The sequence below is a fragment of the Aotus nancymaae genome, unplaced genomic scaffold (assembly GCF_030222135.1).
Source record: "Aotus nancymaae isolate 86718 unplaced genomic scaffold, 86718_ANA_hifiasm-v0.15.2.pri h1tg000046l, whole genome shotgun sequence".
Taxonomy (NCBI): domain Eukaryota; kingdom Metazoa; phylum Chordata; class Mammalia; order Primates; family Aotidae; genus Aotus; species Aotus nancymaae.
In genome coordinates this window covers 8,215,027-8,227,351 of record NW_026988460.1, presented here as the reverse complement: position 1 = coordinate 8,227,351, position 12,325 = coordinate 8,215,027, and the positions used below count along the sequence as shown (strand labels likewise).

Genomic DNA, 12,325 nt, shown 5'->3' with positions numbered 1-12,325 from the left:
AATAAATGTAAGACAGGCAAAAAAAAAAAAAAATGCATTCAAGTATGTATAATGCAGACTTTTGAAGAGGGTCAAAGGGTTGGAGAGAGCAGTAGCCATAGCCTTTTGTGAGTGAAGATTGCCCAAACGGTGCTCTATTCTCTATTAGGCAAAGATAGTCCCTACCAAATAGTGGTTCAGCATTGGGGAATGCAAGGGAATAAATATCCCAGTCTCTCTCTCCTCCCACCCTCCCACTACCAGCATTCTATAAGCTACACCCAGCGCAAAGCCACAGGGCAAAGGAACCAGACTGATGACAGTTTATACCAGTCAGCATTCCTAGGGGCTGAGAGCAGAATGAAGAAGCGTGGGAGACAGATCTGGATTTGTCTTCCTAAAAGACCTTTAATGCATTTTTACCTGCTTTCTATTTATTTAAATGTGTCTGGTTTAACTGCTAAATTAAAATATTTGTCTTTGAAAATCTATAAGTAAGAACATAATTATTTTTGTCTATTAAAAGAGTACTTCTGATTTAATACCTACTCTTTAATGGCTGAAAATGCCATTTTAGAGATTATTTTTATTAACTGCATTTCATTTTAAATTTAAATTAAGTGAAATCTCTGATGCAGTGTTATTAAGGATTCTTCACAATAGGAACATTCTTTTTTGGAAAAACCAAATTACTGGAAGTAATAGAGATACTTTAAATTCTGATATTTTTCAACTGTGTTTCTGTTTACTTACCCAAATAGAAATATATTGGTTTGTGAAATGGTTTTATGATTCTAAAGGAAAAAAATTGTGTTGTCTCATCAAGAAATTGGAGTTTTAATGTTTCATAGATAAATAGAATATTGGGACTTGAATACATAGCCTGATGAATCTCTGCCATAGGACTTGAGGAGGCATTTTTAAACTATGTTCAGATTATTCAACAATTCCACAGCATTTAATGGTTAGTATGCACAGGCTTTGCTGTGGGCAGTAAAGCTATGTTGATAACCAAGAAAGACAAACCCCTGCCTCAGGTGTGTGAATCCACCTTACCATCCTTCCCCTGCTGCTGTCTGCTGGGCAAGGAAATGCAGTTAATTCCTGTCCCACGTGTACATTCTCACTGGCAAACCAAGGTATAGTCACCCACGACTGCTCAAGAAGATAGCCTGTAACTCTCAGGTGTCCAGCAATGAAAAATGATTGAGAACCACAATTCAGCCTTAACAACCCTCTCTTCTGGAGTGGATTTGCCGTTTATTTTTCCTACTCTAAACTCAGAGTGAATTTATAATATGACAATTGCTGGATTTCTTCAGTTCTGGAAATTTCTCTGCCTTTTTCCCTTTGAACATTGCTCTTTCCTCAGTCTCTCCTTCTGGAACTCCAGTTAGAATTTCTCATTCTACCCTCAGTGTCTCTTAACTTTGCTTTCATAATGTTTATTTCTTTATACGGGCTCTGTTCTGGGCTAATTAGTTCCCTTTTTCACCATAAGTCTTCAGCTTAATTCTGTCACTGATTTTATTTGTTTAATAATTGTATATTTTAGGTCTAAGAGTTCTGTGTTTTATTTTTCAAATCTGTCTGGTCCTTTTTTAAAAAATATCTTCTGTCGTTGCATGGTAGATTCAGTTTCTTCTTTAATAAATCTAGACACTTTAAACAGAGTTATTTTAAAATTTGTTTCAGATTAGTGTATTCCAGCTTGTCTTCCCCAGTCGGGTCTGCTGACATTTTCTTGCTAGCAGGGTTTCTCGTATGCTTTGCAATATTTGTCTCTCTGCTTACCTTTTGTAGATGCTACCTTCATGTTCTGTCAACCTTATATTCACTCTTTTCTCAATTACATTTCCAAATTTTGTTCCTTCACCCTAGACGCTTTTTCTTCTCCATCCCTGTGCTGTAGTTGTGCCTACAAAATCCAAATTAGCATAGAGATAGTCTGTTCTTTCACTTGTAGCAATTTGACTACTTAAATCCAAAACACAACTGAGAAGGAAAATGGGGTTATTATCATTTGTATTTCTTTCTTGACTTTTCCACCTTTTAAAAAAATGATGTGGACTTAATATAAACGTTTTTGAGCCAAATTTTATAGAACATAGTAATACTTACAGAAAATGTGCAATATTAATGTTAACACTTTGTTTCTATGTTTTAGTTATATGTATATTTGTCCTTCATTCTCCCACTTGTAATCTCATAGTCTGGTCATACTCAGCACTTGCTCTGTTTGGATTTATCTGTTTCATATATTTCTTTCCTCACTACTTTTCTCCTCGTAGAGTCCCTTTTCTCTGTTTTCACTGCTGTGACACACAGCCTAATGCAGCACCTAGAAAATAGTAGGTCTTTAGTAAATATCTGTTGAATAAATCAATGCCCATTTTAATGAAAATCACTTAATGGGAAGGGCAGAATTTTTTTAAGCCTTCACATGTTTGGTGTCTTCTGCCCACCAGGTGCGGTACTGGAATAGTGGTGGAAAGGAGGAATCATCCAGTAAAGTGAAAGTGGCAGGAAATGAGACATCAGTCAGACTACGGGGCCTGAAGAGCAACCTGGCCTATTACACAGCTGTCCGGGCTTACAACAGCGCTGGCACCGGGCCCTTTAGCGCCACAGTTAATGCAACCACCAAGAAAACGCGTAAGTATATGCTGATTTCTTTGAATGGCAAGAAAAATAGTTTGCATTAAAAATGATAGCCTTCTACATCATTTGAAATGGACAACCCAAGTCATGAATCTCACCAGATTATATAAACCTAACTCCAAAACCTTAATACGCAGAGCCACACATACCCTTGTCTTCATGATATCCCTAAATCTTTAGGTAGAGACTCCCTGTGAAAATGAATGTGCACTTTTGAAAAAATCTTAGTGTGGGGTGTTAGGTTAAATCTATCCCCTTTTCTTTTAAAATATGATAAGCTTAGTTGGATTTACTTTCATGTATTTTTAGTTTCCCAAAGCTTGAGGATTTCTGATAAGCAAGAATAAGTTAAAGTTAATGCTGAAGAATCAGTTGTGATTTTTTCCTTCTTTACCTTTCTTTTCTACATCATTCAAAAAAATGGCAATGTGAATTAAATGGTTTTCAGCAGAAGATGAAGAAGATGATGGTCCATGTGAACGTATTGATACTTTAAAAAATCTAACCAGAGTTGTCAGTGTTGCTTTCAAAGCTGAATTTTTGTTAGCTGTATATTCACAGGTAAATTCTCCAGCTCCAATTATGAGTTATAATTAAATTAATCTACAAGAAAGTCAATGATTTACAATTTGGAATGTTCCCCACATATTTCAGTTAATCTAATAGCATAGTATACATTTAATCATTGTGTTGTATTGGTACTTACTCACAATGCAAATGTTTGAGTTACCGTTGTCATTGCCCTCATCGTAGCTAATGGTGATTGGATACACTAAGTAATTTATGCTCATTCCCCATTTAATCCTAATAACTACCTCCACAAGGTAGGTGCTATTATTATCTCTATTTTGAAGATGATGAAAGCATGGCTTGAAGGGATTAGGTAATTTACACGCAGTGATACTTTTACTTACAGAAAATTGTTTTCTTAATTTATTTTCATATTTCTTTCTCTTTTTTTTTTTTTTTTTTGCTGAGACAGAGTCTCGCTGTGTCATCCAGGCTGGAGTACAGTGGTGCAATCTCAACTCACTGCAACCTCCACCTCCTGGGTTCAAGCAATCCTCCTGCCTCAGCCTCTCAAGTAGCTGCGACTACAGGCGTGCACCACCACGCCCAGTTAATTTTTCTAGTTTTTAGTAGAGACGGGGTTTCACCTTGTTGGCCAGGATGGTCTTGATCTCTTGACCTCGTGATCCACCCGCCTTGGCCTCCCAAAGTACTGGGATTATAGACGTGAGCCACCAAGCCCAGCCTCAGATTTCTTAATGGAATACAAATATTTGCTTAACTAACTTTTGGTAAGAATAAGACACTAATTTCACTGATGCATTTCTGTTTCCATATATCATTTCCATTGTTTTTGAAAACATACATTTTTTGTCTAAAATTGCAAAGAACTCCAATAATATACAATTGAATATGATTGGCTAATGTTTTTTATGGTTAACTTAAAGTAATGTAAGATGTAATTCTACTACTTGCGATGTTAATTAACTGGTGTAGATCTTATTAGAGAAGTTTGTGTGTTGATCTTTGTATTATCTATAGAAAAAAGAGTGTGGCTAACAATTGGCTAGTACAGTGAGCGTTGCAGAGCCCAAGTTTAGCAACAAACCATTTGATTTTCTATAGCAAGACCCATTTGTAAGCAACCAACTAATGTACCAATTTAACATGGTCCTTATCTAATTATTAGGGGAAGTCTGATCTATCTCTTTTTCATACCACTTAGTTGCTATTAGACCAAGGAGCACATGGGTTTGGAAATACAGACACAAAATTCTGTATTTACAACTCTTTGCCAAATATGTTTGGTTGTCTCAACAATTCTTACTGAATTAATATGGTCTAAATATACACCATTATTTATATATTCCAAACACAGCATCAATCAAAAATTCTGATTGCAAAAACATATGCAAACAAGTTTATCTGGCTTTTTTCTCTGACTTAATAATGATGTGGTTACTTGCTAGGAAATTATGATTTTAAAAGATAGTGTAACATCATAGTGGAATCAGTGAAGAACTTAGTGAATTGATAAGACAGAAGGAAGAGACTGATTAGAAATCAATAGAAATGTCATGATAACCTACAATGAATGAATTAAAATTTTAAAAAGAACCAAAACCCCTTTATAATTTATAGATAGCATATAAACACCCAACCTAAAGTAGAAATTTGTACGTAACACTGATGATGATAATTATGATTGACACTTACTGAGCAATTTCCAGTCACGGTTCTAAGTGATTTTCATGTACTGATTCTTAATTCCCACAGCAGTATCATGACATGAAGGTATTAGTATGCTTACTTTAGAGAGGAGGAAGCTGAGGCATATGGAGGTCATATAACTGTACTGAGATTGCAGAGTAAGTAACAGGATGGATGTCGAAATCCATAGTTTTAAACACTATGGTATCCTCGCTTTCAGCCATATAGTTAGAATTACATCACTCATTTAATACCTTTATTTATTGTGATTTTTCTCTGTGCTTAGGAACTGGGTAAGATGATCACAGGTGGTCATGGCTTCTATGCTCATGGCACTTAAGCTTATGGGAATTCCAGCAACTAAATGAAATCTCTCAAAAACAATGCTCTGCTGTTGCCACAGTTCAACTGGAGTCTTTAGGTTGATCTGTAGATGCTATTACAGACAATTTCTTATGTTGGGTGGGAAATTCATATAGATCATTAAAATCCCCAATCATCCTAAAATGGCATGTAAAGAACATATGTTAATTTTTAAGTTTTATGTTAATAATTTTTAAATATGTATCAAGATTATAAATAAAACAGAATATCTTAAAGCCATTAATAGTATTGTTACTGGTAGCTCTTAATAGTCATCCTAAGCTTTGACATGGTTTAACTGCAAATCCTATTTAAGAATTTTGGTAAGGCTCCTGTGATTAGCACTATGAAGAGAATTACTCCTCTGCCTTGAGCATAAAGAGCTAAAATAACACTTTTGATTACCTGCTTGCTATCTCTCTTCCCCTATGTATTCTAAACTTTACAGGGAAAGAGTCCTTCTGTGTCTTATTTACCCAGCCACAGTGCCCAGCATAAACCCAGCACATGGGAGCAGCATATTAAATATTGAATGGATGAATGAAACCTAAAAAAGCAGGTCAAACCTCAAGTACTATTATTAATCAAATGTACTTCCTCTTGACTGCACATTGTGAATTCAAAACATGCTGCAGTCTTTTGCCATCTCACTTAAAATTTGCGAGTTTCATGTACTCATCATTATGGAATTTTGTATGCACGGCTTTAAATCAGTACAGATTTTAGATGGCATTTCTGATTAATATAAAATAACACAAGGATTCTCAAGTTAAGTACTGTAGCTTCCATTAAACACTTAATTTTTGATATCTAAATACTTGTGTTTTTTTAAAAGCATTTTTAAGTTAAACACTAATTAGCATCTTTAAGTAATCTAAGATGGGTTTCTGTCACTTGCCACCGAAAGAGAGCAAACTCTTAACAGCATCTTCCATCTCAAGGGACTGATGAGGAAAATTTTCAGATGGCTTAAAAATGATAAGATGTGTTAGTTTCTAAAAAGAAACATTGAGAATTTTATGTTCAGAGTTTGCAAGAAATAATCTGTAGGATAAATATTCTGCTTTGTATCATCAAAAAGTCAAGTGATAATTCTGACATTCAGTATGAATGGATACAGACACGCAAACAACACCCACCAGAATCATGTAGTAAGATCTCAAATGGAATAAAACCAAATTCTTGGTTGCTCCTTCCAGCCATTTTAAATCCTCTCTCTTCCATTTCTGTAAATTTCACTCCATTGTTTCAGTTTCTCAAGCCAAAAATCTCAGTCACCCTCTAGTGTTTTTCTTTCATACCCTACACTAAATCTTCTAGATTTATCAAGAATTTACAACTTCCGGCTAGGCATGGGAGCTCACCCCTGTAATCCCGACACTTTCGGAGGCCAAGGTGGAAGGATTGCTTGAGCCCAGGAGTTTGAGACCAGCCTAGGCAACATAGTGACACTCTGTCTCACTATGCTGAGTCAGAGAAAAATATAAGAAAATTAACTGGATGTGGTGGCATGTGCCTGTAGTCCCAGCTACTTGGGAGGCTGAGGTGGGAGGATTGCTTGAGCCTGGAAAATCAGGGCTACAGTGAACTATGATTGTGCCACTGCACTTCAGTGTGAGCAACAGAGTGAGACCCTGTCTCAAAAACGAAACAAACAAACAGAAAAGAATATACCACATCTTACGCTGTTGCCACACCAAGGCAAGCTGCCTCCAGCTCTCTCCTGTAGATCAGGGCAATGACCTCTCACTGTTCATCCTGTTTTTGCCTTTGCCTTAACATCCTGATAGTGTCCCCTCCCTGTTCAGAACCTTTTTGTTGCTTCCCATTCCCACTACAGATAAATGCTAAATCCTTAAAATGCCCAAGAGGCCTTATGTATTCCATTCCCCAATCTCTGCTCTGACTCATTTCCTATTATTTTCCACCTTGCTCATTGCACTTTACTTCAGGACCTCTGCATGCACTGTTTCCTGTATCTCGAAAGCTCTTCCTCCAAATACCCACAAAACACACTCGCCCATTTCTTCCAGGTCATCACTCAGATAGCACCTGGTTGCAACCTGACTACAGCTCCACCATTCCTAACACCCTCCTCTCCTTCCCTGCTTTATCCTTGTGCATGGTCTCAGAGCTACCACATGTACAGTATCTTGTACTCATTGCATCGTTGTCTCCCCATCCTACCTTAGCTGTAGCATCAGCTCCTTCAGGGCAGAGCTTTGGCCTGGTTTGATCATTGCTCTGTCCCCAGAGCTCTGCTCCAGTGTTTAAGTAATCATAGTCAGTCCCAGTAAGTATTTGTTGAACAATGACTCTCTCCATCACTGTCTCTGCTCCATGACAGCATCACTCTAACCAAGTTCTCTCTTTGTGGTAGAAAGATTGCCACCAACTCCTCAAGAGGACTGTTGTCTCTCGGCCAAAAACACTGGGAAAGGTGGGCAGCTTCTTTGGTTATTGTACTCAGAACTAAGTAGGCTTCTCATTGATTTATTTTGGGTGAACAACCAGTTGTTGTTTCCAGTTGTGACAAAAACTGGCCTGGCCTGGCCTGGAACACATGCCCAGACTCCCTTGGCATAAGGGTACTCTTTTTATGTCTTCACTAATTATTGTATGTGTGAGCGCACTTGGAGAAATAGAGGAATACCAAATGATACAATCACTTTTGCATTTTAGTTTTTGCTTTTCTAAATGAAATGCTCATCTGTGTAAGTGGAGCCAAAATCGGTTACCTGAATTTAAAGAAATCAAGTAGGTGTGCCTTTTAAAAAAATACAACTATTTTTTTATTTATTTGTTTGTTTTTTAATTTTTGTGGGTACATTGTAGGTATAGATATTTATGGGGTACATGATATGTTTTGATACAGATATGCAATGTGAAATAAGCACAGCATGAAGAATGGAGTATCCATCCCCTCAAACATTTAGCCACTGAATTGCGAACAACATAATTACACTCTTTAAGTTATTTTAAAATGTACAGTACAGTTATTATTGACTATAACCACCCTGTTATGCTATCAAGTAGTAGGTCTTATTCATTCTTTCTGTTTTTTTGTCGCCATTAATCTCCACTTACCCCCACCACCCTAAACCCCTCACTACCCTTCCCAGCCCCTGGTAATCATCCTTTTACTCTCTATTTCCGTAAGTTCAACTGTTGTGACTTTTATTAATTTTTATTTTATTTTATATTTTTTCATTGGTTAGTGGGGTACAGGTGGTGTTTGGTTACATGAGTAAGTTCCTATCACCTAAGCGATATACACTGCACCCTATTTGTTGTCTCCTATTCCTCAACCCCTCCAAACCTTCCCCCCAAGTCCCCAAAGTCCATTGTACCATTCTTATGCCTTTGCATAGTCATAGCTTAGCTCCCACATATCAGTGAGAACATATGCTGCTTGGTTTTCCATTCCTGAGTTACTTCATTTAGAATAATAGTCTGCAGTTTCATCCAGGGCACTGCAAATGCTGTCAGTTCATTCCTTTTTATGGCTGAGTAATATTCCATCATCTGTATGTGCCACAGTTTCTTTATCCACTTGTTGATTGATGGACATTTGGGTTGGTTCCACTATTTTGCAACTGCGAATTGTGCTGCTATAAATGTGTGTGTGCAAGTATCTCTTTCGTATAATGACATCTTTTCTTCTGGGTAGATACCCAGTAATGGGATTGCTGGATCAAATGGTAGTTCTACTTTCGTTCATCAAGGAATCTCCACACTGTTTTCCATAGTGGTTATACTAGTTTACATTACCACATCAGTGTAGAAGTGTTCCCTGATCACTACATTCACACCAACATCTACTGTTTTTTGATTTTTTGTTGATGGCCATTCTTGCAGGAGGAAAGTGGTATTGCATTGTGGTTTTGATTTGTATTTCCCTGATCATTAGTGATGTTGAGTATTTTTTCATATATTTGTTGGCCATTTGTCTATTTTCTTTAGAGAATTGTCTGTTCATGTCCTTTGCCCACTTTTGCATGGGATTGTTTGTTTTTTTCCTGCTGATTTGCTTGAGTTTGTTGTAAATTCTGGATATTAGTCCTTTGTCAGATGAAGAGATTGTGAAGATTTTCTCCCACTCTGTAGGTTGTCTGTTTACTCTGCTGAATATTCCTTTTCCTGTGCAAAATTCTTTAGTTTAATGAAGCCCTAGCTATTTATCTTTGTTTTTATTGCATTTGCTTTTGGGTTCTTGGTCATGAAATTCTTTCCTAAGCTAATGTCTAGAAGGATTGTTCCAATGTTATCTTCTAGAATTTTTATAGTTCTAGAAGGTCTTAGATTTAAGTACTTAATCCATCTTGAGTTAATTTTTGTATAAGGTGAGAGATAAGGGTACAGTTTCATTCTCTTACATGTGGCTAGCCAATTATCCCAGCACCATTTGTTGAAAAGGGGGTCCTTCCCCACTTTATGTTTTTGTTTTCTTTTTCAAAGATCACTTGGTTTTAAGTATTTGGGTTTATTTCCAGGTTCTCTATTCTGTTCCATTGATCTATGTGCCTATTTTTGTACCAGTACCATGCTGTTTTGGTGACTATAGCCTTATAGTATAGTTTTAAATCAGGTAATGTGATGCTTCTAGATTTGTTCTTTTTGCTTAGTCTTGCTTTGGCTATGCAGGCTCTTTTTTGGTTCCATATGAATTTTAGATTTATTTTTTCTAATTTTGTGAAGAATATGGTGGTATTTTGATGGGAATTGCACTCAGTTTGTAGATTACTTTTGGCAGTATGATCATTTTCACAATATTGATTCTAACCATCCATGAGCATGGAAGGTGTTTTTCATTTGTTTGTGTCATCTATGATTTCTTTCAGCAGTATTTTGTAGTTTTCCTTGTAGAGATCTTTCACCTTCTTGGTTATATATATTCCTAAATGTTTTTTGTTGTTGTTGTTTTTGTTTTGTTTTTTTATTCAGCTATTGTAAAAGGGGTTGAGTTCTTGATTTGATTCTCTGCTTGGTTACTATTGGTATATAAAAGAAATACTGATTTGTGTATATTAATCTTATATCCAGAAACTTTGCTGACTTATTTTATTAGTTTTGGGAGCTTTCTGGAGGACTTTTTAGGGTTTTCGAGATAAATGATCATATCATCAGCAAACAGTGACAGTTTGACTTCCTCTTTACCGATTTGGATGCCCTTTATTTCTTTTTCTTGTCTGCTTTCTCTGGCTAGGACTTTCAATACTAAGTTGAAGAGGAGTGGTGAGAGTGGGCATCTTTGTCTTGTTCCAGTTCTCAGAGGGAATACTTACATTTCCCCATTCAATATAATTGGCTGTGGGTTTGTCATAGATGGCTTTTATTACATTGAGGTATGTCCCTTGTATGCCAATTCTCCTGAGAGTTTTAATCATAAAGCAATGCTGGATTTTGTCAAATGTTTTTTCTGCATCTACTGAGATGATCATGTGATTTGTGTTTTTAATTTTGTTTATGTGGTACATCACATTTATTGACTTGGGTATGTTAAACCATCCCTGCATCCCTGGTGTGAAACCCACTTGATCATGGTGGATTATTTTTTTGATATGTTGTTGGATTCTGTTAGCTAGTATTTTGTTAAGGATTTTAGCATCCATGTTTATCAGGGATATTGGTCTGTAGTTTTCTTTTTCAGTTATATCCTTTCCTGGTTTTCATATTAGGGTGATGCTGGCTTCATAGAATGAATTAGGGAAGGTTTCCTCTTTATCTTGTGGAATAGTGTCAACAGGATTGGTACCAATTCTTCTTTGAATGTCTGATAGAATTCTGCTGTGAATCCGTCTGGTCCTGGACTTTTTTAGTTGCTAATTTTTTAATTACCATTACAATCTCGCTGCTTGTTATTGGTCTGTTCAGGGTATCTAATTCTTCCTGATTTAAGCTAGGAGGGTTGTATCTTTCCAGAATTTACCCATCTCTTCTAGGTTTTCTATTTTGTGTGAGTAAAGGTGTTCATAGTTGCCTTGAATGATCTTTTGTATTTTTGTGGTGTCTGTTGCAGTATCTCCCATATCATTTCTTAGAGAGGTTATTTGGATTTTCTCTCTTTTCTTGATTAATCTTGCCAGTGGTCTATCAATTTTATTTATCTTTTTGAAGAACTAGATTTTTGTTTCATTTATCTTTTGTATTTTTTGTTTGTTTAAATTTATTTAGTTCTGCTCTGATCTTGGTTATTTCCTTTCTTCTGCTGGTTTGGCTTTGGTTTGTTCTTGTTTCTCTAGTTCCTTGAGGTGTGACTGAGATTGTCAGTTTGTGCTCTTTAAGTCTCTTTTATGGAGGTGTTTAGGGCTATGACCTTTCCTCCTAGCATTGCCTTTGCTGCATCCCAGAGGTTTTGGTAGGTTGTGTCACTATTAATGTTCAGTTTGAGGAATTTTTAAATTTCCATCTTGATTTCGTTTTTGACCCAATGATCACTCAGGAGCGTTACTTTTCATGTATTTGCATGGTTTTAAAAGTTCATTTTGGAGTCTGTTTCCAGTTTTATTCCACTATGGTCTGAGAGAGTACATGATATAATTTCAGTTTTCTTAAATTTATTGAAGTTCATTTTGTGACCTATTATTTGATCTATCTTGGAAAAAGTTCCATTCACTATTGAATAGAATGTGTATTTTGTGGTTGTTGGATGGAATGTTCTGTATATAACTGTTAAGTCCATTTGTTCCAAGGTATAGTTTATATCCATTGATTCTTTGTTAACTTTCTGTCTTGATGACCTGTCTAGTGCTGTCAGTGGAGTATTGAAGGCCCCCACTATTATTGTGTTGCTATCCATCTCATTTCTTAGTTCTGTTAGTAATTGCTTTATAAATTTGGGACATCCAGTGTTAGGTGCATATATATTTAGGATCGTGATATTTTCCTGTTGGACAAGGCCTTTTACCATTACATAACGTCCTTCTTAGACTTTTTAAACTGCAGTTGCATTAAAGTTTGTTTTGTTTGGTATCAGAATAGCTACTCCTGCTTGCTTTTCATGCCCATTTGCATGAAATGCCTTTTTCCAGCCCTTTACTTTAAGTTCATGTGAGTACTTATGTATTAGGTGAGTCTCTTGAAGGCAGCAGATAGTTGGTTG

General features: G+C 36.3%; 1 protein-coding gene across 2 annotated transcripts in view; it reads left to right on the top strand.

Annotated features, from left to right (window-relative positions):
* CNTN3 (contactin 3) overlaps positions 1–12,325 on the top strand; it is a 332,828-nt gene that overhangs the window by 306,806 nt on the left and 13,697 nt on the right. For both annotated transcript variants that reach the window (XM_064361917.1, XM_012477072.2), the window contains one exon: positions 2,448–2,634. In XM_064361917.1, the coding sequence (XP_064217987.1) occupies positions 2,448–2,634 (187 nt within the window). The remainder of the gene's footprint in view (positions 1–2,447; positions 2,635–12,325) is intronic.